The following is a 26,313-nucleotide window of genomic DNA, read 5'->3' as shown; positions in this document are numbered from 1 at the left end:
GCCTCGCTGGGTGCGATGTTTTGTCGGAGCGCGGGTCGGGCCCTCCGGGCTCTGGTGCTGCTGCACTTGCAGCCGCCCGCCCGGGCAGCGCCGCTCACGGCCCGGGGACCGGCCGCATGCTACGGGTAAAATCCACAGCCACCTCCTTCTCCCTTTCCCCAGATCCCTCCTCCGTTCCCGCGCCTTGGGGCAGGGGATATTTGTCAGACAGGCGGCGGGATGGACAAAGTATGTTAGCAGAGGGCGTGTGCATTGGATCGGGAGGGCGGAGATGACAAAGCGGGGACTCGGGCAGTGTCCTGATGAGCCTGCTCTTGCTTTCCCTGCGCTGCAAGGATCTGTACCAGGAAGGCTCCGCAACGCCGGCTGGTCAGTGCCTGTCACCCTCCCCTCTGGGGAGGACGTGCTGCTGACTGCCTGCCCCTCGGCCACCTGCTGCTGGTAAGGGGCTCCCTGGAGGTCGCCGAGGTCGCCAAGAACACATGCATCTAATCTATGCCATATTGCTTATTCCGCAGATCCTATTGCGGAAAACTGACATGGTACCATAATTTTCTCGCCCTGCACAGATAAAGAGTAGGTCGTATTGTAGCACAGCTGGAACAGAGGTAGTTGCTAGATTAAGCTGCACTCCTACCAAGTACGAGGTGAAGCACAAGATCTGCCCACTCTGCGTCTGTGCTGCCTTGGTAAACATAAGGCAGTATGTATCCAATGCTTCTCTAAGAGTTATGCACCTTAACATTACTAATTCGAAATACCAAGATGGGTTTTTTCTATTTTGTTTTGTTTTACCAGAGTTTCCAATTCAGTCAACCAACAGAAAAAAAACCTATTCGTTATGAAAATTTAACAGAAGTGATGTCATCCTGCTGTCAAGCACACTGATGAAGTGATTTCAGCCTTACAGAAATTTGGTATTGGGAGGACCAAGTATGCCTTAGGTGTTGCCAGTCTCAAAACAGCTTCTCGGTGCCTAAAAAACCCAACTCATTTGTTGTTAGTCAAAAAAGTATTCAAAAGACCCTCTGCATGAAACTCTTGGAATTCAGTGGACTTCACACTGAGACACAATCCAAGAGCGGAAAAGTATTACATACTCAGCAAAATTCTCAAGCCCCTGATGTTAATAATTAATCCTAAAAACATAGACCTATGTGAAAAAAACCTGAATCAGGAAAGCAGTATATCTAACTCTGTGTCTTAAACTGTATGTTGCCAACCTGTTTGTAAAAAGGTAGCAAGATGTTGATTATTTCTGTTTTGTTAGGAACTGAAAGTGGTTTGGGGAGTTATTCATAATAAACAAAAAATCCCATCACATAATTCTTAAAATTTAGTAGGAGCAATGTGCTGATATACTGTGGTGAGAGCTGTAATGAAATACCTGCTGATACTAATGACAAACCAAAACATGGCATATGAAGAATAAAAACAAAAAACCTGATAAAGAAAAAAAGTGGAAGTCAATTCAAAAAGGAGGTAAGGCAGCCACATGAGTGTTACATGCAGAATTTGAATTGTGAGGTGTATAAACCACATCAAATGTGATACACAGACTTTAAGAAGGTTTAGCTTTACAGTCAAACTATCATTTGGATCACAATAGCATAGCAATTCAGCAAAACTCACTGAAGTTATAATTACACATTGAATTTCTTTGAGCTGTACTCTTGCCACAGATCTGCATTTGTATTCCAGTTCTCAAACTGTATCTGCACATAAGGAGCTGATACTATTCTGCACAGTCACAGCATTTATTCAGGCATTTGGCATGATGGGTTACATAGACCCAAGATTTTATGTGAAATCAAAATTGTCTTTTGTGTTGAAGAGGTTCTGTGGTTTAACTGCCACTTACGTATTTGGAACCTGAGATTTCAAGCTATTGTTCATTTTTCTTATGAAAAGGGTTTAAATTAGTGGGATCGTTTATACCTGTAATCCACCACTTTCATCTCTATGTGTACTGTAAGTAGTTCAGACTTTATATACTAAAATTAAATTGTTAATACATTGCCCAGTGCATATCATGGAATAGAGATTGTTATTATATCTAAGACTGGAAAACAACGTATCTATGCACATGAAATTCAGACGATTGAATTCACAGGGCATAAATAAAATATTTCATCTAGGTAAAGTTATGGTTAATCGATAAGTAACCAAGTGGCAAGATTTTTATCATATTAGCTTTAAATAAACACATTTTACTTAACGTTTTCCAAACATTAGGGCACAAATTTGCCTGGGAGAACAGATGTAATGGTTTACACTGTTAAGAAGATACTTTGAATCTCGGCTACTTCTGCTTTCTTACTAGGTGTTTGTATATGGACATAGTTTTTCAGGTCACTTATTTGCATTTACATGTATGTCTTGCTTTGTACTGAAGATTAGTGTAGGGGTTTAAATGTTGGGGCTGAGAGATGTCCTGTGCAGTTGGTTTCTATGGATTGTTTAGTGGGTGAATTTATAGCTCATGTGGTATTTTCCAATTAAGCTTTATCTCCTGGTGAGATTACACTAACAAATATTATTATCACATTCTTCTCCGCTCTCATCTCAGTGCAAAGTGGTTTTCATTTCAGACCCTGTGGTTCATGAGGAACAGCAACAATAGATTGTGGTTTTTCTGGCAGATGAAGAGGCTCAGTTTAGTAAAAGCATGGTGAACACCAGCCATTTCGAAAGTTGTGCTGTGACAGAATGAGGTTTCTCCACCCTCATGTATTTATTTCAATGCTTCTGTAGCCATGTAAGGCTGCCTTTATATTTTCCTGGTTGCACTGTCTAGACTCCTTCCACCCCCCCATCCCCAACCCTTTGGCCTTGCATGAATGCTACATAGTGGTCACAACTGAATACTGCTCTGCTCCTGAGAAACTTTTTTTAATCTTCTGTGCACCCATGAAAGGAAAGCGACCCATTAAAATCTCACAGTGCTGTCATTAATATCTAGGAAAAGTAATTATTCTGTATTCATGGAGTAACTAGGTAGTAATAAAAATTAACTATCTGAACGTTTTCCTATTTCTCTCCTCTTTCCCTGTCTCTAGTACTTCAATAACATCTGCTAAAATCCAAGTGAATGGAGTCCACCTGCATTATCAGCAAACAGGAGAAGGAAGTCATGCAGTTCTTCTGCTTCCAGGAATGCTAGGTTTGGAGATTTTATCTTGTCTCTGTAGAGCAACCACCTCTTTATCGATCTGGTCTCAGGCAAGAATGCACAAAACTATTTTGTAATGTATTCAACACCTAATTATGGAGCATTGTCACTTTAAAAAACTTGCTACCCTAAGCAGAAGGGAAAATGCAGAGTTTTTGCCATCAGTTAACAGTTTTTCTATTTCATTTATCTTACCAGGCACCTTTTATACAATGTCTTGACTGATCTAGTGGTCAGTTGCACTTTTGGATTTAACTGTGCTAAGGTGGTGTCCAGGACAGGTGGAAAATAGCTACACAATGTGGAGAATAGCAGAAGGGGGGAAAAAAATCAGGTCAGCTATATTTGTTACACAGCCTGAGTTATGCACTCCTCTTTAGAAGCTGGATGGATTCCAACTGAATTAATAGACATAATGTAACCCTTACAGTTTATTGTGAAAGCATCACTTTAAATTTATTTTTTGCCTAAAGATGTATTATCACTTTTTATTTATTCAGAGCAACATCATTAAGATTCTCAGTAGTTTTCTGAGATGGACAACAGGTTCTGCTAGATAAGTGTTGTCTGTCCATTGAAAGAGCTGTTTTTGATAACAACCTTTTAAAATTAACACAGCCTATTTTTTCTAGGTTCTTGCAGTCCTAAAGGATCCATCAGACTTACCAACAGTTCATGGCAGGCTGTCAGTAGAACTGTTACTGTGCTCAGAGTTGGGCAAATGCTTAATTGAATTGCTGGATAAGATGATAAAATGTCGAGAACTGAAGAGCAGGAAACATTTGTTCTTCTTGGCAGTAACATTTTCAAGTCTTCATGAAGTGGTTCTTTCTTTCAAAGAATTCTCAAGGGGAGGGTGGAAAAAAATTAATGCTAGTCAACCTTCAAGTAGTCATATGTTTGAACCTATTGATTTTAAACAGCTTTTTAAACTAGCAGTCCTGTTGCCAGTGCAAACTCTTTAAACATAAATAATGTATTTCTTCAGTTGTGAACAATATTATTATTGATGATTATTTATTATTTTTATGCATACATTGCTTCCATCATAACAGGCTATATAAAGCCTCTTAGACCTGTTGATAGTATCTGAGGACAGATTTCTCCAAGTAAACAGAAAAAAAACCTCTTAAACAGCTTTAAATGGCCTTTTTAATGTAGCAATAGCAAATTTTATATTTCAGCACATGAAATTTGAACAAGTTTTAATCAAATAGCATTTGATACTGTTACCACATGACCACAACACAAACAACATGTAAATTGCAGTCTTACCTTCATGCTAGGTTACTTTCATTCATACATAGCTTAGTGCAATTGACAGGCATACTTAATTTTTAAATCCTTTAAGGGTCCAAGTTCATAATAAAAGAAGTGGTTCTGCATCAGAAAAAAATTGGCTGTGTTTGGCTTATTTTTACATACTAGAAAAAGAAGAATATACAATTTTATGCTTCTGTGTTACCACAGTCTCCTCAGGCAACAAAGTATTTAAAGGTCAGCTTTAAACACCAATATTCTCTTAAAGATGCTTTATCAAATAATAACTGTCTAGCACAGTGCTTTTCACTTTCAAATTTGAAGCAAAATATTCCTGAAAATATTCTCAGTTTCACCTGGTAAACAGCAATGACCACGCTAGTGCTTTAAATCTGTCAAAGAGGAATCCCTCCTCAGGTAACTCAGTTTAAGATACTGTCTTTAATAATTCGTGAGAGCACTGTTCTTGATAACCTTTCATACCTACCAGAAATGGTTTCTCTGAACATACTGCAGATGCTTCTAACGATTTTAGTTGGGGCACTTCCCATCTAAGAGTTGCAATGGATAGTTGCAATTAAAAAGTACTTCCCTTGTTGGATAATCTCTTACTTGGAATAAAGTTACAAGTTTTCCCCACTTTCCCTTTAGAGCATGTAAACTATGTATGCAGTATGGTGGTTAATAAAATTGAAATATTATAATGTTTCAGGGAGTGGTCACACTGATTTCGGACCTCAGCTTAAGTCTATGAATAAGCAACTTTTCACAGTTGTTGCTTGGGATCCTCGGGGATATGGAAAGTCCATCCCTCCATCTCGAGACTTTCCTCCAGATTTCTTTGAGAGGGATGCAAAAGATGCTGTGGATCTTATGCAGGTAAATCTATTACGAGATTTTTAATTTTTTTAAGCTGTCTTCCTTAAATTTTGAGAAGGAGGAAGTTTGTTTCCAGCAGACAGGAGATTATGAAAAGACCATACAAATGAAGTCTTAAAAGTGAGCATATGCACACTATTCCAGAAAATATTTTCTTCTTCCACCTATTCTGCAAGATTCATAGATGTTTAGCAGTGGGAATTAATATAAAGGTGTATGCTTTTATTGTAAGACACTACCCTAAGAGGGTTGCAGCCAAGAGCCACATAAATTTAGTTAAATGTGTGTATGAGAACCAAAGTCTATGCAAAGCAATGTAATTGAAGGGATTACCATACTGAAGGGCTCTTAGCAAATTTTCTATCAAATAGAATCTTGGCATTTTGCCTGGAGCAGCCCATTTTAAGAAACATTTGATTCTAAAAATTAACTTGATGCTTTGCATTTTACAGCATATTACTGAAGTAATTTTTTGGGAAATCAAAGGCTTCCTGTGACCATACTAAATCTTACTAATTAATACAGCTATTGTGGTTATAAAGAATATGGCCTAAAGCTGTTATTATTTCTTCTCCTTGCAGAATTTTTTATTTAAATCTGTGTTTCTGTGTTCCTCTTTTATTCTGTTCTATAACTGCTGACACTATTTTCTGGTTTAGATTTAACTAATATTCTGTCTTTTTTGTATTAAGACATACAGTCTCTGGTCACGTTAAGAAAGTTGGCAGAGTGTTAAAATTCCAAAAATAAGAGGCAAGATTCAGACAGTCGCTCCAACTCTATTTCCATAATAAACAATAACCTTGCTGAAAGCCCATCTGAAACTGGAAATGTGGCCGTCCAGGTGGATTCTGCATAGTGAAACAAAGTAAATCTGACATCAGAATTGGGATTAAAACACAGATTTGCCCTCTAGCCATAAAAGCTATCTCTCTGTACTGTAAATCTTCAATTTCTTCTGCTACACTAGCAAATAAAATAAAGATACTGCCATGTATAGATGACAAATTTGCAATCTAAATGGTTGTAACCCCCTTTTTTGTCTCTGTTCAAATACTAATAAATGCAAAATATTAAACAGAGCTTTCCCCAAAGGGAATGTAACTGTGTAGCTTCCAGCCAAACGGAACGGCAACCTACCAATCTCTAGAGCTGCCAGAGAAAATGAGGCATAGCATCCTGTTTTTTTGAAGATGTTTCTCAATATAAGCATATAATAACAACTTACTAAAATCTTACCAAGCGTGGGCAACTTGCTTCTATTTTAGAATATTATAAAGGGCAGCACAAATCTCAAGGAATCATTCCAACTATGACTTCCAGAATATAATGGTTTATATACATCATCCAGCCTACAATCAGCCAAAAAACATATCTGTATAGGTGAGCCTTCAGAACCTCTGTTCTAGTCTCCTTCAGATTCTGGTGTCTCTGCTGGAGCTGTGAGTAGTGCAAGGATTCTGTGAAATAACAAAAGCAGAAACTCTGCAGAGTATTTAGCAGCTCTATGCAGAAGGCACTTTTCTGTATCTCCATTTGTGTTCTATGAAGGAGTTTGCTTGAAATAAAAGTATAATACACCTATGTCCACTTTGCTGCCCTCCACCCCAATGTTTAATGCTAGCAAAGTCAATAGCAGTAAAACAATCATTAGGCAAATAATTAGTGCTGATATTTAAGAAGTTCTTACTCTTCAGAGCTACTGTCCTAGCAAAAGGATGGGCTTGGGCTTCTCTGTGTTTTTGTAGAACAACTGTAACTTTTGCTACACTCCCTGTGATGCAGTGAAAACATACATGCAGTGCAGAGCAATGTTGTATTGTAGCTCACTGTTTATGTGGTCATTGGATTGTATTTCACCTAGGCCTGGATGGAGGAGGTGACTTCAAAGGAAATTCTGTTAACTCACAGAGTAAATGTGGGCAGCACACAATCACCTACAAAACTGTGCTGTGCAACCAACTTTCAGGTTATTGCCCATGTTAGGTTAGTGACCTGTACTGTAAGTAGTTAAAAATTAAAGCAAGCAAACATGCACACCTTATCCAGCACATCTGTTGCATCACATTGTTTTTCTGAAGGATGCAAAGGATAAATTAAATTCCTCCTGCGGGAAAGGCATCATGAGATACCCCAAAGAATGCATCAAGATAAAGGCTAGTAAACACGAGAAATACTGGAGGCAGATAATCTCAGATAACCTGGCATGAGGAACAAAAAATTTAATCAGCTATTCTATCCATCAGCCAACTTTGAGCTCCATCATTTGTTATTGGCAGTAGGGGAACAGCAGCAACCTCAAAACCTTAACCTTTACAAGCACTGCTGCCAACCTCAAAAATCTGCCAAGATACCAGGAACTATTCAGCAGCACAATAATCAAAGTTGGACACAGATCAACTACCTCTTCATCAGACCAGCGCCAACTTCTGATCAGCTGCAAAAATCAAAGTTCTCTTTTATTGCTATCAGCTCTTACTTTACATGTCCCTTTCTTTCTCCTACCTTATTGCTTTTCTGTTTAGTCATCATAGCTTTGCAGAATGAAATCTAAAATTGGTCAAAACTAGAGTGAGCAGAATACAGAAGATGAAGCCAAAACCAGAAAAGCCTTGTAGGGATAGAAGTCTGCTAAATATAGTTGATTAGTAAAGTTGTGCTTCACTTGAGCATCAAGTCTACAAGCAAAGTAGACTCTCCCTCTGTAGTTGTTTCTCTCATTGCCTGCATTTCTGCTTTCTTCTGTCACAACTAAGCAGGCCTGGACTTCGACTCCACCAAGCACCAAAGCAACTCATTCAGCTAACTTGCTCTTTTTCACTCCAAAAGTAAAATATCCTCCTTAATTACATCTAAAAGCCTGTGATTTCTGCAGAACAAAACACTGTGAAAACAAAAAACACTGTGAAATATATTTTCTTGTGAATGAGTTCACAAACTGCAGTTCCTATATGCAAAACTTTAAGTATTGCTTAACACTGAATATTGTCCCTCTACAACCTTCAGATGTATTTTCTCATGAGTGCCTTTACCTTCCCCACTCTTTCCCCACTGAACATAATACACACAAAATCCTCTCTCCTGTGATTGCCAGTACTCTCTACCACATCTAGTGATTTATGAAGAGTTTCAAATTCTAGTAGAAAGCATTATCATAGAATCACAGAAAACGCTGTGTGGAAGGGACCCATCAGGATCATAGAGTCCAACTCCCAGCCCTGTACAGGACCATTCCCAAGAGTCACACCATGTTCCTGAGAGCATTGTCCAAACACTTCTTGAACTCTGTCAGGGTTGGTGCTGTAGCCACTGCCCTGGGGAGCTGTTCCAGTGGCCAACCCCCATCTGGGTGAAAAACCTTTTCCTTATATCCAACCTAAACCTCCCCCAATTCAGCTTCATGCCATTCCCTTGGGTCCTGTCACTGGTCAGAATGAATTAAGGTCTTGGTTGTCATATTTTTTGCCCTAAGCTTTCCTTTTGAAGAAGGAGGAATTTAGTTATTAATGTTTTCAATCACAACTGACCATGAAGTAACATTTAAAATATACCCTTACAAGCTTCTGAAAATGTGAATTAGCAACTAAAATTTGATACAATTCTTTAGAAAATACTTTAAGCATTTTTTGGTTGTTACAGAGCAGATTATTTTTTTAGCTTAGCTAGCATCAGTAAACCAGATCACTGGCTCCCATTTTTCAAGACTTATACTTTTCTTTTTCCCAAGTTTACCTTAATCTTGGATTGTTTACCATCCACACTGTGATAGTCTTTACCAATTTCACACAAAGAGAATCCACAGATTCTTCATCTCATCAGGCTCTCTGAAAAGGTCTTTACTTTCCATTTTAAATCAACTTTTCTTTTTTAGGAGGGCTTTTTAAAACATAGCAAGAATCCAATAGACTACTGCCTATTTCATTAAAGAGTCATAGAAAATTGAAATGGCAGGTGTAATTTCTTGTTTTCCAAATGTCTGACTTTTAAAAGCATTTTTATATCTAGCAAGAAAATTATATTTTCTAATTATAAAAGCTGTACAGTTAATTTTCAATAAATATTTGACATTTGGCTGTAAAGCCAGCTGATGATTTGCATATAACTTTCTTGTATGAATCAAGGCACTAAAGTTTAAGAAGTTCTCCTTGCTGGGGTGGAGTGATGGTGGAATTACAGCGCTCATTGCTGCTGCAAGGTACCCAAATCTTATCCACAAGCTGGTTATCTGGGGAGCAAATGCCAGCGTTACTCAAGAGGATGTGAGAATTTATAATGGTATGTACAAACTGCATGTCATATTCTAAATGAATTATTTTCATTTCTACTTGACCCAAGAATCTTAGTCATGTAACAGCTAAGTGGAGACAGAGCTGAGGATGCAACAAACCTAAAGAGACAGGATACAAAATTCACTACATTGCTTGGTATAGGGATAGATTTGAGTTATAATAAGAAACCCTCTAACAAATACTCTAGGGGTAATATAATAGATTTTTTAACAAGCCCTTAACAACTTACCCTGATGGAAAGCAGAAGTTATAATAGCTTATCAGTAGTTTTCAGAAAATAATTTTTTTGTTGTTTTAAGAAATTCCTTCAAATAAATTCCAAATAATACTATCAAACCCCAGGTTTGAGTTCTTACCTCATATCTTGCACAATGTGGTGGGTTTAGTGTTGGCCAAACCTTTTTAAAACCAGGTCCACAGATAATCACTGGGCTAGCTCATTACAGCTTTTGCCTCTAGGGCCTGTATAATATAAACAGTAAGAAAAAACAGGTTCATAACTGTAAGTTCAGGAAGCAAAGGAATCATTCAAGTAAATGTCCCAAGGAGTCTTTACCATTTGCATTCCTTCTGAGTTAATTATTATCATCAGAAAACCTTTGCAAAGTAAAGAAACATAAGATTTCTGATCCTTATTCCACTCATGTGAAATAGAATCTGAGATCACTTCTCCCTATAAAGAAAAATAGGAAGAAATGGCCATATTTCCTTTTGAACATAGAAATGAAAAGAGTTAACCATGTGGGCTCTCAAGAAAGGTAACCCGGCAGTTTCATTTTAGTGACTGCAGTTTACTTTATACCAGCTGTGAAATCTCTCTGGCTTCAGCAAAATTACAAGTGCATATATTGCATATCCACCCTTACCTCACCTATACTAAAACTAAAAATGGTAGTAGTAGTCATAATATATTTTTTTTTAGTTCAGAAAGCAAAATGCTTTTTAGGTCTGTAAAATGCTTGTTTCTTTACATGTTTTTATACTTATGAAATTTTTGTTGTATAACTATAAAATACACATCTCCCTGTACAACAGACTAAAATGTAAAAGAAATCTTTTTTAAAAAATCCAAAACAACAACAAAAAAGAAGTCCTATTTACATGGAGCACCCACTGCAATATTGTCCTCTGTGGATTGTTGCTTTCAACATCTCTCCCTGGCTGATAGAGTGCGGAGAGTATCAGCACAAGTCCTCTACAGCTGGCTCATCAGTTCATCTCAGCTGCAGTGGAGAGTTTGGCAGGACAGAAAGGTGTTGATGTCATTTCAACATTGGCTTCTCCCTTGTATTTTTAAATTAATGCCAGCCACAAGGATAAAACAGTAGATTCTATATGGGAAACAGTTGGTCAGTAGCACCTATCCTGGGGTGAGCAGATTCATTTCCAATCAGACGCTGTTATAAAATACTTTCAGTCACTGCTATGTTTGTCAATTGGCTGGACAGGTTCTCTTTGTTAATTAACATCTCACTCCTTTCTTCCCTTAATTCCTTTTTGAAAACAATTAAAACCTTTGCTAGTGGCATATATTGGAGTTTGATGATTCAGTACTGTCCTGTCCTCTGCTGTACCAGCTTTGTTTCAGACTTTGTCAATACAAAGCTGTAGAGCTGAAATACAGTTTAGTGAAAATAACCCTGAATACCTAGTTTATGAGCAGTACTTAAAATTTTAGAGGGAAAAATAATAGAAAAAAAATTATATATAAATAACTAAAATGTCAGATTATTTGTACAGCTTTAGCTAGCCTGCCATGAGTCACAGATCTCTACTAAGTAGAGTCACTTGTTTTTGTGTAAAACTATGGCAAATGTACCATGATGTCAGTCTGCTGGAATGTCTTAGTAAGAGCTTCCTTCCTCTGAAAGCTGGTAGGAGCCATGGATGAACTTCCATCCATGAGTCAATGCAAAAGGCAAAAGAAAATAAAAAAGAACTGCCAGGCCTAGGACACTGTTATGAAACAGTCCCATTTTTATACACATGGTAGCCCTTGAACTTTTCTTGTCAAAGCCTTCAAGAAAGAACCATCAGAAGTTTTAGGACTGATTCCTTTGAATATTGTGTTTTTTCTGTTTTTCCTTGTGACCATAATAAGAAGATGTTCCCCTACAACTCAGAAGACCACAGCAGAGGCTGCACAACTGTCTTTTTTGTACCCTTTCCATACTATGAATTATTTAAAATACTAATTACAGTTTCAAGTTTGAAATACATATTTGCAGTCTGGTTTGGAAACCTCCCCATATTAGGTGTGGTTTTTATCTTTTTACTAGAAAGGACATAACATATTTCAATGTTATTTTATGTAGGCATCCGAGATGTTTCAAAATGGAGTGAAAAGGTCAGGAAACCCCTGGAAGAGCTGTATGGACATAAGTACTTTGCAGAAACCTGTGAGGCTTGGGTAGACGGAATATCGCGCTTTGCTGAAAATTCAGATGGTAAGGCTTTCACATTGTTGAACTGAGGCAATTAGAATAGCAGGCAGTTCTGGATTAAAAAAAAAATCTAACAGTACCTCTAGCAGCCAGTAAAGGAAGGACTCTGCATATGGCATTAAAAGCTGGGTCTGACTCACACTCAGGAATAACACAATTACTCTACAGATGGTTCACAGAACCAGAAAGGTATGGGAGGAAAACATTTATGGAAAACATCAGTTGATGAGGCTGTCCTTTTGTTCCACCACAAAACTGCATTAAGACATTGCTTTTGTGCAGACTAAACAGTAGGGATTCTGCTCAGAGAGAATCTTTCTCTCCTCTTCTGTCTCTGTCAAAGGATTATCTCTCAGTGACACAGTTAAGATGTAAGGCCTTCCACTTTTTGCAAAACAGCTGAAGAACTCTTTCAAGCCTAGTAGCATGTGAGTTAAAAAAGAAGGGACTTCAGCTTTTGAGAACTCAGAATTGAAAAAACACATTTTAAAAACACTGTTGAAGCATCTGAGGTGTTTAATGATAAAACAAAAAAGAACAATGTTATTGTTTATCCCTGAAGATTTCTACAATTACTCTACATACCTTTTCAGCCAAGGATATTATGAAAAATAATCTGCGGTTCTATTTGGATTCAGAGGGAATTTGCTTTTAATTTGCCTAAAGCAGTAATACATAATATATTTTAAAAAGGAGTTTGTAACTCTTATACACATTTTCCTGTAGCTCTCATAATGAAAGATATAAGGTGATGCACATTAACAGGCACCAGGTACTACAAAGAAAGCGTTCCTTCATGTCATTTTTTTTTCCATAAATTTTTGTATAGGATCATCAACACAGGACTAGGATTTCTCCCAGTAAAGGGATGTAGCAAATCAGGTTCTGATTTTGTTCTACTCTTTCTGGAATCTCCTTATAACTATTTATTTCTGAAGTGCAAAGCCCAGGCTGGTGAATCTGTGGCTGTGACATCCCTTCACTTCCTGCACATGCCTCAGACACTGAGATAAAGTGACTGTGAAAAAGAAGCCATCAAGAAACACGTAACAAAGAGCTGAATTACCTAGATGCTGAAATTGCGTCAGATATTGGGAGAAGCCTAATGTTGGCTGCAAGAGATGAGCAGCTATCAGAGTGCAGGGTTTTTTCCCAGGGGAAAACCAATTTTCCAACTTTGATTACAAGCAGGCCACCTTGCAATTAAAGTTAAGACACTGCAACAAAGACACAGATACAGTAGATATAAGAAAAGGTGTTAATAAAAACCATCGGAGATAAAAGGAGGACAACAAAGCCTATTGTTGGTCAAAAACTCAAGCTCTTTTTAAAACTATTTTCCCTGCATGAGACAGCTTTTACTGTGAAATACCCTAAGAAATGAACTTTTAGAAGGCACCAACACTTAATGGAACTGAGTAAGTAGCATAAAGTTGCAACATCCAAGATTCTTCTTGCTGTTCCATGCTTTTTAAAATACAATTTAGTGGTTATAGTACAAAAGTTTTAGGATTGAAAATTAGGAAATAATAGTTTGGCTGCCAACTAGGTTCCTAGATAAATAACCTAGATTTACTTGGTGCTTTTTCTGAAAAACTGTCAACATTTCTGCAGGTGTTAGAGGACTATGGGTAAAATGTTCTAAATGAAAATATTTAACCAGTAGAACTGCAAACAAAGGCTGCATAAATAACCAAACAATTGGAAAAACTGTGAAACAACCTCTGACTGTAATGCTAAGGAAAGTGTGCATATATGAGGATTAATCTTACAGCTGTTGGTAGTTGCAAAGTGGAAACTACAAATAGACAAAGTTACCTCAAAGAAAAATAGAACATAAAGCCCATCAAGTATGTTTTGCCCAAAGGTTCCCTTGCAAAAATGTGAGAATTTTGGCAATGAGTTTGGAAACTGGCTTACTAAGGAATGAGGGAAAAAAAAGTGGAGAAAATTCAGTAAAGTCTTTAAGCAAAACCATTAAAATTATTTCTAATGAGATTAATGACTAGTAAGCATGAAATTACGAATGGGCAGGGAAAATATCATTTGAATAGCTTTAGTACAGTTCATCTCAAATGGTTATGCATTTGTACTGGGTTTGCATGGCAGGTTTTGGTACCAGGGGCTTTGCAGGATGCCTAGAAGCTTCCTTTATGTCTGGCAAAGCCAATGCCAGCCTGCTCCAAGATGGACTTGCCACTGGCCAAGGCAATCAGTCATAACAATAACATCTCTGTGAAAACATATTTAAGAATGTAAAAAAAGCTACTGCACAGATGTTACTGCAGCCAGAGAAGAGCAGAGTGAGAATATGTGAGAGGAACAACTATGCAGCCACCAAGGTCAGTGAAGAACGAAGGGAAGGAAGTGCTGCAGGTACTTGAGGTGAGATTTCCCTGCAGCCCACGGTGCAGTCTCTGGTGAGGCAGCTGTGCTCCTGCAGCCCATCAAGGTCCACAGGGAGGCAGAAATCCATCTGCAGCTCTTGGAGGAGCCCATGCCAGAGCAGGTGTATGCCCAAGAGAGGGCTCTGTACCTGTGGGAAATCCATGCTGGAGCAGGCTCCTGCTGGGACCTGCAGACCCATTGATAGAAGAGCCCACGCTGCAGCAGATTTCCTGCTAGGACTTGTGACCCAATGGGGGGTTCGTGCTGGATTCATGCTGTGCCTGGAGGACTGCTTCCTGTGGAAAGGTGGCTCACCTTGCAGCAGTTTATGGGGTGCCACTGTTTGTGGGATGGATTCATGTTGGAGAAGTCCATGGAAAACTGTTTCCTGTGGGAGGGACCCCACAGTGGAAGGATTCCCTGAGCAGCAGCAGGAACAACCTGTGATGAACTGATCACAGCCCCCACTCGCTATCTCCCTGCACTGTAGGCTGCTAGGGGGTCCGTGGAGATCCAGTTCTCCAGACCCAGGAAGCCGCCAACCTTCCCAGAGAGAGACAGTCCTGCAGGGAACTGCCTTCCAGGGGTCTCCTGGTCTCCCAGCTGCCGGATGAGCCTCAGCAAGTGGTGGCCGTGGCCACAAGTGATCAGCTCTGATCAGTGATTTCAGCTCAGCGATTCCTGCTCTGCTTGCCAGGCTATCCCAGGCCGACTCAGGGACAGAGAGACAGGAACCATCGTACAGCAAATTCCACAGAGATTCCTTTGTTATCCAGCAGCTCTGTGAAGGGAGCCAGGATCAACTGCTCCCTGCAGAACTGGGGAAATACTGGGGTTTTTATGGGGGAGAGCAAGGGTGGTACCAAGGGGGAAACACCAATGGGTTACAAAGGATTAACATGAGTACTAGGGCATGGTGGGATAACAGAAGCTGTTCAGGAGGGGGGATAACTCACCCTTATAAGAAAAGGTGTGCCAACCTAAGGAGCATCCTTCCAGGAGGGTTGAGATAAGATAATCACAGCCCACTCAAGGGACATCCCTCCAGGGCAAGGCCATGGGTGGAGCCTTGGCAGGCCCATGGGCCTCCACGCTGCACCACAGAGGGACAGAAGGTAGAACCCAGGAAGAAGCTTCTAAAATTTATTTTACTTCCCATTATCCTGCTCCAATGTCATTAGTAATAAATTCAGTTAATATCCCCAAGTTGAGTCTGTTTTGCCCATGATGGTATTCAGGGAGTGCTCTTTCCTGTTCCTTATCTCAGCTCAGGAACCTTTCATTCTGTTTTTTCTTCCCTGTCCACTTGTGGTGGAGTGATGGGGAGTGATGGAGAGGCTTAGGTATACATGCTTAGCATCCAGCAGGGCTCAATCCATTAGAATATTGCAGACAGCAAAGGGCCTAGGAGGTGCAATAGGTACCAGTACAGCCTAAGTAAATTTGTTCCAAAAAGGTAGCAAATCTTGTAACAAAATGCAGCTTAAGGTGAGGGCCATAATACTGTATGGCTGAAAAGAACAAAGCCGAGAATGAGATGCATGTATTGGCTTTGAAGAGTCAAAGGGAGCCTGGGGGAATTGCAGAGCAGAAGTACTTCATTCTCTGTATCCTTTTGTGCTAGTGTCCATTAATGGAGCAAATTGCAGTGAAGTAAGATTTTGGAGAAAGAAATGTTATAGTCCTGCTTACATAGTTCTGTAGATTAATCACACAATCCATAAGGAGAGGCTATAGCTAGAACCCAATGGAATTCAGAATCCTTTATGGATGCAGTTTCATCTTTCATACAATTTTAAACCAAAGTGTGACCTTCGTTTGTTTTCTCCCTAGGTAATATCTGCCAACAGTTGCTGCCAGATATTAAATGTCCCACATTTATAATTCATGGTGAGAAAGACCCTTTGGTCCCACAAGCTCATGCAGAATATATTCATAAGCACATCAAAGGCTCTCGGTAAGTTAAATGATGGAATTTTTTATAAACCATTGTTGGAGAAATGAAGTAGTTCAAGCCCAGTATTTTAAAAAAAAAAAAAAAAAAGTATTTGCACAAGTTCTCTGCCACACAGAGAGCTATTCTAAACTTCCCTAGCAAGTTACAATGCAAATAGGGTAGCTGAGCTTTTCTTTCAGTATAAAAAAAAATACAGTATTTTAATAAGTTCTTTCCTAAAGGCCTCTGAGAGAAACCAAGTTCCTTTTACGAACAGAACCACTACCCTCTAAGCTTTATCAAAGCAAGCAAAGTTGTTTGTTATGACAATTCCATTCCTTTTGCTGTAAGAGACTTCATTTCTGTCTCTCTCAGTAGAAGAGGGAATTTAGATGCTATGAATGGAGGAAGATTCCCAGTTATTAGAGAGAAAAACACAGTTTGCTTCTGTTTGCTATGCCCTACTGATGTGAACAACCTCAAAGATTCTGCTTCTACCTGCTCCACGAATTTTCAAGAAATTTTGAGTTTTTAAGAAAAGCAGAATGAGAAAAAATCTACAGGTGTGCTCAGAAACATTACTACATAATCAAGAAAAATCTGCTTTGTGTGTTGTGGTTTAACCCCAGATGGCAACTCAATACCACTCACTCCCACATTCAGGGGATCTGGGACAGAATCAGATGAGTGAAAATGGGGAAAAAAAGACCCTATGCATTGAGATAAAGACAGTTTAATAGTTAAAGCAAAATCCACACATGCGAGCAAAGTAAAACAGGGACTTTACTCACTCCTCCCACAGGCAGGCTGGTGTTCAGCCATCCCCAGGAAAGCCAGGCTCCATCACACACAACAGTTACTTGGGAAGACAAATGTCATCCCTCCAAACATCCCCCTTCCTTCTTTCCCCAGCTCTGTATGCTCACAGCATGATACCACATGGTATGGACTATTCCTTTGGTCAGTTGGGATCAGCTGTCCCAGCTGCGTCCCCTCCCAACTCCTTGTGCACCCCCACCCTCCTCCCTAGTGGGGCAGTACAAGAAGCAGAGAAAGCCTTGAGGTGGTGCAAGCCCTGCTCAGCAATAGCAGAAACGTCTCTGTGTTATCAACACTGTTTTCAGCACAAATCTAAAACACAGCCCAGTAATAGCTACAGTGAAGAAAATTTACTCTATACCAGCCAAAACCAGCACAACTTGAAAATTCCAGAAACACTTGTTATAAAAAGCTGGGATTTTACCAGATGAATTTTCTTTGTGAATTTGCACACAAATGCAAGCATTCTATTACTACTTAATAACAGACTGTGATGATTAGCCCTGGAGAACAGAAGGGGGGTGGTGGGGAGAAGTATTTTTATAAATGCAAAGTGTAGGGAACTGTTTTGCTGGTGTCATCTCAGTGCAATAATGAATGATACCTCAAAGTCATAGTAATGCATTCTGCTACAGGAAACATGAGAACAAGAGATCTTCCTAACAATCACATGCAGGTGTTTTATTTCATGTCTGCTGGTTCATCACTCCTACATGCCCTGTTCAGAGCACCTATCATTCTGCTTGGTTTCACTGAGCTCCAAAATACTCCAGATGCTGACTAAGGCAAATTATCCCAATAAATTAGACAAGAATCTGATAGCTTCTCTTGGGAAGAAAAAATCAAAGAGGAAACTGTTAGAAATTTCCATCCAGTAAAATGTAGGACAGTGATTCTTTGCACATCTCTGTGCTGAAAAGCTCCCCTGTATGCATATTTGTCATAAAAGAAACCAGACTAATGGTGTTCTCAAACTAATGCAATGTATTATTAATGTATTGGGTACATGGTCTTATTCTCTGGTTGCATTGGAAGCGACATTTTCCATTGTGAAGCAGAAGGAAAAGCTTAAATTCAGTACCTTTACAGTAACATATGCTTCTACCATCAGTTTTTCTTGCCTTGATTTTTATCCAGTAGTAAAGAAAAAACTTTTGCTTATAGTGCAGGTATATTGCTGGTTTCTCTCATGGTGAAAGTGTGCCATCATTCTGAATTTGCATGGTATGGCTCAAGTTTGGTAGCATGACAGTGGTCAGAAACATTAACAGCAATAGGAAACGGCATACCCAGTGTTTCACTTTGTGCATCCATGCACTGCATATCTTTGAAGCAGACATAATAAAATTCAGACAGAATTCACTAGAAAAGCTGGGTATGGTCACACGCTGCTGCTCTTGTCCCAGAACAAAACAGCACTCCTCATCACCAAAAGGAGGTTGATCCCTCTTGCTGTAGTGGCACTTGGACATGAAGGTGGCAAAGTATCAGTCAAAATTGTTTTAGCTCTGTTGAAACTGCTTAGTATATGGTAGAACAAAACAATTTAAAGAATTTCCCACTCCCATAAAAGGAAGCATACTTCCCTGATGCATAAAGTTTATCTTAGATAAAAAGCAAAAGTAAGAAGAATTTTGGGCAGGTCATTCATATTCATAATAAAAAGATTTAATCTTATTTGCAGGTAGTGCTTCTAAGCTTTTGGTATAGGCAGAGAAGTTCTGACTTCCCAGCTGATTTTAATGGGGGAATGGTTTTAGTTTTGGATTGTCTTTAGCAGAAAGATTAGACAAAGTACAAATACTAACCAAATCTGGGTAATGACAAGAACTCTACATTTCACCACTCAGCACAACTACTGTTCACTGAAAGAGGCAAAAGTACTCTGGTACTTGACATACCTTTCAAAGATTCATCTTATTCACATAAGTTTTGTAATCTCTGACCAGAAAGTTTTCTAGAAACTGGGTCTAGGACACAAAAATTTGGTTTAGGCTTATTTTATCCTCCCCAGAGTGGGAAAAGTAGTATGCTTATTGTTCCAACTGTTACTGTGGTTAACATTACAACCACATACATAGGGACAATACTTAAAATAAGAGTTACTACAATTCCTTACCGGGTAACCAAGAGCAAGGAAAACGCAACAAGCATTTTAATTACCTGTACTCACAGAAGGAAATGCGTAATCAGTGCTGGGTTTTTTTCATCTTTTAAGGTTGCTTCTGATGCCAGAAGGAAAGCACAATTTACACCTGCGTTTTGCAAAGGATTTCAACAGAGAAGTGGAAAATTTCCTACGTTGACATGAACTGCAAAACAAGTCAGAGGTACTTAGCCTTTGCCTTGTTTAGGAATTTAGGTTGGCTTTCCATTTTCAGTGCAGTTATAGGTAGGTCTGAGTCCTGTAAGAAAAACATCAAGCATAATTATATGAGAAGCATTATGTCTAAAGAATATGTAAGCCTCAGTGATCAGAGCATACCACTGTAGTGCAAGATTTCTGACATGTCTTTAAACTTACTTCTTGCCAACCAGCACCCTTACTTGCCAGCCACCCCAGGCTGAACAACTGTTCTTTGTCCAAGAGAGGTATTAAGAAAGACAGAAACCACGATCTTGAATACATGCATTTATGTGCTCTTAATATTAAAGGAGAAAAAACATTGTAAGAACTAGGATTCAGAACTGTTACATGGAGAAACATGGCAAAAGTCAAAAATGCTGAGAGGATAATTGGGTACATAGTTTCTAGAAAACATGCTTTACCACCACCACTACCAGAAGTCATTCAGATGCATGCCCGCTTTACAGAAGTTCTTTTGATCCCAGGCAGCTTAAGCCTCATCCTCCTCTCCTTCCTCTTCAAACTCGCCCTGCTCATCAGCAGTGGCATCCTGGTATTGCTGGTATTCAGAGACCAGGTCGTTCATGTTGCTCTCGGCCTCCGTGAACTCCATTTCATCCATGCCCTCGCCGGTGTACCAGTGCAAGAAAGCCTTGCGCCGGAACATGGCCGTGAACTGCTCCGAGATCCTCTTGAAGAGCTCCTGGATGGCCGTGCTGTTGCCGATGAAGGTGGCCGACATCTTGAGGCCGCGTGGGGGGATGTCGCAGACGGCCGTCTTGACGTTGTTGGGGATCCACTCCACAAAGTAGCTGCTGTTCTTGTTCTGCACGTTGAGCATCTGCTCGTCCACCTCCTTCATGGACATGCGGCCCCGGAAGATGGCGGCCACCGTCAGGTAGCGGCCGTGGCGGGGGTCGCAGGCGGCCATCATGTTCTTGGAGTCGAACATCTGCTGCGTCAGCTCGGGCACCGTCAGGGCGCGGTACTGCTGGCTGCCGCGGCTGGTCAGCGGGGCAAAGCCCGGCATGAAGAAGTGCAGCCGCGGGAAAGGCACCATGTTGACCGCCAGCTTGCGCAGGTCGGCGTTCAGCTGGCCGGGGAAGCGAAGGCAGGTGGTCACGCCGCTCATGGTGGCCGACACCAGGTGGTTGAGGTCCCCGTAGGTAGGAGTGGTCAGCTTCAGGGTGCGGAAGCAAATGTCATACAGGGCCTCGTTGTCAATGCAGTAGGTCTCGTCCGTGTTCTCCACCAGCTGGTGCACAGAGAGGGTGGCATTGTAGGGCTCCACCACCGTGTCCGACACCTTGGGCGAGGGCATGACGCTGAAGGTGTTCATGATGCGGTCGGGGTACTCCTCGCGGATCTTGCTGATCAGGAGGGTGCCCATGCCAGAGCCCGTGCCTCCGCCCAGCGAGTGGGTCAGCTGGAAGCCCTGGAGGCAGTCACAGCTCTCCGACTCCTTCCTCACCACGTCCAGCACAGAGTCCACCAGCTCAGCGCCTTCTGTGTAGTGCCCCTTGGCCCAGTTGTTGCCAGCCCCGCTCTGACCTGCGGGGCAGACCGCAAGCCAGGTGCCACATTAGCGCCCCATGGACAAACACACATGATGCCACAGCCCCTTCCCCACGGGCTCCTCCCCTCCCTTCCATCCCCACTCTGCTATGGGCATTCAGGTGCCCCGGGGTCACTCGCATGCTGGCTCCCAGCCTTTCCCGTGTGTGGAGTTCCTAGTCGGGGAACTCCTCCATCCCACGGTCACTCACCAAAGACAAAGTTGTCGGGGCGGAAGATCTGTCCAAAGGGGCCGGAGCGCACAGAGTCCATGGTGCCGGGTTCCAGGTCCACAAGGATGGCACGGGGGACATACTTGTTACCTGTGGGAGGAACCAGCACCAGCATTACAGCCTTGCCGTCGGCAGCCAGTATCACAGGAACCCTGCTGTGCTCCCATCGACCTCCCTGCATTTCTCTGGAGAGTCACTGTCACAATCAAGACTACCATGTTGTCAGAGCCTCTCTGAGAACAAAGGTCTCTTAGAGGAGTCACTGGTAGATGACAGCTGTTGTTCAAGGATTTTTCCAGCCTCAATGAACTGTCATGCCTGCCCCATTTTTTTTGAGGACATCTAAGGAGGCAGGCACTTACCAGCAGCTTCATTGTAGTAGACGTTGATCCTCTCCAGCTGCAGCTCACTGTCCCCGTGGTAGCTGCCCGTGGGGTCAATGCCATGTTCATCGCTGATTACCTCCCAGAACTAGAGGAAATTTTTGAAAAATGGCAATTAGCCATTTCCTGTGCCAGTGGAAACAGCTGGCTAGTGCCAATCACACAGCCCCACTGCAGCCCATGCATTCCGCGGCCTTGACCACTCCCTTGCATGGCAGAGCAGCTGCCGGGTGGGAAGGTGAGTCAGTGCACAAGGGCCGAAGCAGCGGAACTAGCAGGAGGCTGATGGGCAGCCAGAGCACTGAAGTGCAAATTAATTCCTTCGTAGTTTATATCAAAAGGGGGGGCCATCTCTGGCTAGATCAGTTTGATGTCCTCCCATTGTCTAGCATTAGCTTAAGACCCTGCAGCCACTACAAGATGGCAATACTTGTACACGTTCAGTGGTGGCCATTTGTGGAAGTGAAACAACTCCCATTCCCTCCCTCGGGAGCTGGCGCCGTGGCCGCAGAGGGGCGAGGCAGCGCGGGATGTCCACAGCTGCTGCGGGAAGGCCGGGCGCGCCGGACGGGAGCGCGGGCACACCGCTGCCCCGCCCAGCCCCGCGGCAGCTCGGGGCGGCAGGGACGGGGGGCACAGGGGCAGGAACCACGACGCTTCAGCAAACCCCGGGTCTCTTTTCACTTCGGAACGGGATGCGCTCCCCACCCCCCGCGGGGCACGACCTGCGGGAGCGTCCCGCTTCCGCGCCCGTCCGTACCTTGGCGCCGATCTGGTTGCCGCACTGCCCGGCCTGGATGTGCACGATCTCACGCATGGTGCCGGTCTCTGAAGCCGCTGCTGTCGCCGCCTCCTTCGCCGCTCGCTCCCGCACTCGCAGCTGCAGCGGCCGCGCCCCTCGCTGTCCCTTAAATCGGGCGCCGCGCCCCGCCCCGCCGGTGACGTGAGGCGGGAATGGCGCGGGGTGGGCCCGGTCTCGGCATTGTCTCCCGCGTCCCGGTTGGGCTCTGTGTCCGTGTCCGTGTCCGTGTCCGGTCTGTGAGAGGCAGGCTGCGGGAGAGGCCCCTCCGCATGCTGAATGCCGCTGGCTTGGGGCGCCGGGGGAACTTCACCTTCAGCCGTCGGGGAAAAGGCCGGAATCGGATCAACGTGGCTTGTCTTGGGGTGAAAAAGAAAACAAAACTGCCTAACTCCTCTTCGCGCACCTGTTGGAACTCATCCCCTTCCTTCCTTCGCCTCTACTACGCCACAGCAGCAAAGCACATGCTGCTATGTTTTATTAGCACCCTCAAGCCTGTATTTCTAGCTCAGGCCTGCTTAATCATGTTTCAATATGTTTGAAGCACGAGCATAGTTTTCCCATAGCTCGGACACCTGAAAGAAGCAGAGATTGGGTGGTGATGTTAAAGGCCATGGCCACTTTCAAGCACGAAACTATGTTTTGGATAATGCTGCTAAACACGTATAACACAAGCTAAATGTATAAACATGCTAAAACACAATGCTCTAATTTCAGAAGTACAGAGGGCTGTTACGAGATTTTATGCTTCTGCTAAAGAATTACTTTTTCTGGGAGTTATCCAGAAGTGATAGCAGACTAACACATGCAGGAATGGGATATGTTTCTTTTCTGTAAGTGAAGTTATGTTCTTGTGTTATCAGTCACCTGCCACATATCTAATTTTGGAAAACTTTGAATCCTGCTAGTAGCATCTCTGCTTGATCTCTCCTAGAAAAAAACTGAGATAAGTACATGGTGGATAACCAAGGGAGGAGAGACAATTCAAGGACAGCAAGGAGAATATAATTGAAGCAACTGCGATACACACTTGTATCTGCACTGCTGCCTGGGAGAATGAACATCTGAAACAAATTTCAGCAGCATTAAAAATGGATTGTGCAGAAACTATTGAACTTGATTCCAATCAGTACTTGATTCACAGTTTAATTTTTCTTCAGAAGTGAAACTAACTTTGCCACCCATCTGGCCACCCTGCTGAGGACAGCTTTACGCTGGCACCAGGGAAGGGAGATGACAGACCTCGATGAAGCAAGGAATAGGTTGGTACAGAGGATGCAAAACAATGTATCTTGTGTTCAGCATAATGGAACTGGTGAGCACCTGAAGCACAACATTAAAATGCTAAGGGGACAGCATGGTAATGCAAGCTCTAAAGCTTTGCCAAGTATCAACAGGCTGAGCATAGTTAACATTGCTTATTTTGTGAAGGCTTTTGAACTGTCTCCCCTAACATCCCTGTAGGGCAATTGATGAGGTATGACCTAGATAAATGGACAGTGAGATGGAGTGAAAATTGGACTGAACTGCCAAGATGAAGACCTTGATATCAGCAACATGAAATTCAGAGGCCAGCCACTGGTGCTGTATGCCAGTGACTGTTCCTTGGCCAACGCCATTTAACTGCTTCGTTTATGAGTTAAATGGCAAGAGAGTGCACCCTCAGCAAGTCTGCTGATGACACAAAACTGGGAGGAGGGGCTGATACACCAAGAGGTTGTGCTGCCAATCCAGAGTGACCTCAGTAGGCTGGAGAAATGGGCTGACGGGAACCTCATGCAGTTTAACAAAGGGAAGTACAAAGTCCTGTACCTGGAAAGGAACAAACCACTGAACCAGTGCATGCTAGGGACCACCCAGATGGAAAAGAGCTTGTCCAAAAAAGACCTGGAGACTCTGGTGGAGACCAAGTTGAACATGAGTGAGCAGTATGCCCTAACAGGAAGGGTTGTCCAGCAACATCCTTGTGTAAGGAAGATTGTTACCAGCAGGTCAAGAAAGGGGATAAGCTGTGGTGAGTTGCCTCTGGAGTTTTACATTCAATTCTTGGCTCCCCTATATGAGAGAGAGATGGGCATTTTGGAGTGAGTCCAATGAAAGGTTATGAAGGCAGTAAAGGAAGTGGAGTATCTGGCATGCAAGGAGTGGCTGAGAGCTGGTACCAGTTTTCCTGGAGAAGGCTCAGGGGATTCTTATCAGTGTGTATAAATACTTGATGGGAAGCAGCAAAAAAGATGGAGCCAAACTCCTCACAGAGGTGTGCAGTGACAGGAGGGGAGGCAATGGACACAGACAGAAATACAGAAATCTGAACATTAAAAAAGCCAACAAAATAAATGCTTTGCTCTGGTACAGGTTGCCCAGAGAGACTGTGGTGTGTCCAGTCTCAGAGACACTCAAAACCCTAGAGGGGACAACCCTGATTAACCTGTTCTAGCTGACCTTGTCAGGTAAAGGACTAAACTAGATGATCCCAGAGGTTCTGTCTAACCTCCACAGTTGTGTGGTTGTATGAGAGGGAAAGAAAGGAGTGGGAGGCTGTGTGTGATCAGCAACACCAGACTGACAGATAATTCATCTCAGTTTCACACTACATTATAACATTCTACTGCAATTATAACACCTTCAAAACAAGAAGATTTTTGCAAGGGTGAGGTAATAATTGATGTGGGAAATCATTACCACTATCAAGAATAAAGTCGGAATGATCAGAGTTGTTTACATAATACTCAGGTTAGCTATGCTTAACACAATATAAATCAATACATAATGTCACCAGTTTCACTACTTTTTTTTTCATCAATAGCAGGAAATACTAGTGGCTAGAGAAGTAGCATATCTTTGCCTGGAATTTGGCTGCTGTGACCTTGAAAAAGTGCTTTGGCTGTATTTTCAAAAGTGGCTCTTAGTTTGCTCCAGTGAATTGACTTTCTTATCAACTGTAGCTTATTTTCTTCCCTAGCACAGAAACCTCAGCTGCTGTGAAATGTCATGAGCGCAGAGTGGCTTAAGCTTTGTAACAAAGGAAATTATGTGTGGTGCTATTCCATGTGGCTTTTGCAATCACAAAATATTCAGGACTGTGCTGGCACTGAGATCTTTTCACCGAATTCTTTAGCCGTTTGTGTTCTTTATAACCCAGCTCTCATCAGTATTTTCCTTTGACATATTTCAGCAACACTTCATCGCAGGCAGGCTTTGTTATTGTTCACACCACTTATGTGTTTCTACTTGCTGTAGGCATAATCCACCTTTTTGGGCAGTTACATCTAACTACTGGTGGAACTGCAGCACAACTGCATCTCTGACCTGTCTGAGGTATCCACACAGGCACTGAAAAGCTTTTTGGTTGCCAGAATATTCTTGGCAATCCACAAAGGCCCGACTTGAAGCATTATGACTCTTCTCTTGAAGACATCTGAACACTCCCTGATATGTTGTCTTCCCACATGCACGCAGTGGCCTCCTTTAGAGTTATTCCACTAAGAATTCTGAGCTTTTATTAGGAAAGTAATTCTTAGATACTGTTGTAGTGGTTTCTTTGTAGATTCCCACTGCTTTTTTCAGGGTGGAGATGTAGCTCTAGGTTTTATTCTGAGTACCTAAAGGGAAATACATGTTTATGGGTACAAGTTCTCTCATCTTCAGCAATGCTAAACATCCATGAACACACAGTGAACCAAACTAAATGTCAGCTACTTGAATGTCAGTTCAGAACCTTTCATTATGGCAAACACTTGAACAAATCTTAGCCATCGAGGATACTCAAATAGATATGAGAGTTCCCTATTGTTTTGGGTTTTTTTTAAT

At 41.9% G+C, this 26,313-nt stretch overlaps 2 protein-coding genes across 9 annotated transcripts; one reads left to right on the top strand and one right to left on the bottom strand.

The window, feature by feature from the left end:
* On the top strand, positions 1-19,839 carry BPHL (biphenyl hydrolase like). Its single transcript, XM_062494078.1, has 7 exons — positions 1-125; positions 3,060-3,163; positions 5,145-5,311; positions 9,433-9,586; positions 11,916-12,047; positions 16,266-16,389; positions 19,406-19,839. Exons 1-7 carry the CDS (start codon positions 16-18, stop codon positions 19,491-19,493), a joined length of 879 nt encoding a protein of 292 aa, XP_062350062.1. The 5' UTR covers positions 1-15; the 3' UTR covers positions 19,494-19,839.
* Positions 19,832-22,521, bottom strand: LOC134044228 (tubulin beta-1 chain). 8 transcript variants are annotated; one of them, XM_062493711.1, is made up of 5 exons: positions 22,465-22,521; positions 21,684-21,792; positions 21,301-21,411; positions 20,826-21,085; positions 19,832-20,789 (listed from the first exon to the last, which is right to left on the bottom strand). In XM_062493711.1, the coding sequence occupies exons 1-5, from the start codon at positions 22,519-22,521 to the stop codon at positions 20,025-20,027; spliced, it is 1,302 nt and encodes a 433-aa protein (XP_062349695.1). In that variant the 3' UTR covers positions 19,832-20,024. The 8 variants fall into 8 exon arrangements, with proteins under 8 accessions (XP_062349695.1, XP_062349372.1, XP_062349541.1 ...); XM_062493388.1 differs by having other exon boundaries at positions 19,832-21,085; positions 21,301-21,492; positions 21,678-21,792; XM_062493557.1 differs by having other exon boundaries at positions 19,832-21,085; positions 21,301-21,417; positions 21,681-21,792.
* Between the last annotated feature and the right edge of the window lie 3,792 nt (positions 22,522-26,313).

Source organism: Cinclus cinclus, chromosome 1 (genome assembly GCF_963662255.1).
Source record: "Cinclus cinclus chromosome 1, bCinCin1.1, whole genome shotgun sequence".
NCBI lineage: Eukaryota > Metazoa > Chordata > Aves > Passeriformes > Cinclidae > Cinclus > Cinclus cinclus.
The sequence above is the reverse complement of the archived record's forward strand: the minus strand, read 5'-3'. Positions and strand labels throughout refer to the sequence as shown.

Coding starts and splice junctions, on each gene's coding strand:
- BPHL (XM_062494078.1), top strand. CDS start 16: ATGTTTTGTCGGAGCGCGGGTCGGGCCCTCCGGGCTCTGGTGCTGCTG. Junction 12,048..16,265: donor CTTTGCTGAAAATTCAGATG/GTAAGGCTTTCA, acceptor TTTTCTCCCTAG/GTAATATCTGCCAACAGTTG. Junction 16,390..19,405: donor AAGCACATCAAAGGCTCTCG/GTAAGTTAAATG, acceptor TCATCTTTTAAG/GTTGCTTCTGATGCCAGAAG.
- LOC134044228 (XM_062493388.1), bottom strand. CDS start 22,521: ATGCGTGAGATCGTGCACATCCAGGCCGGGCAGTGCGGCAACCAGATC. Junction 21,793..22,464: donor GCAACCAGATCGGCGCCAAG/GTACGGACGGGC, acceptor AATTTCCTCTAG/TTCTGGGAGGTAATCAGCGA. Junction 21,493..21,677: donor CAATGAAGCTGCTGGTAAGT/GCCTGCCTCCTT, acceptor AAATGCAGGGAG/GTCGATGGGAGCACAGCAGG.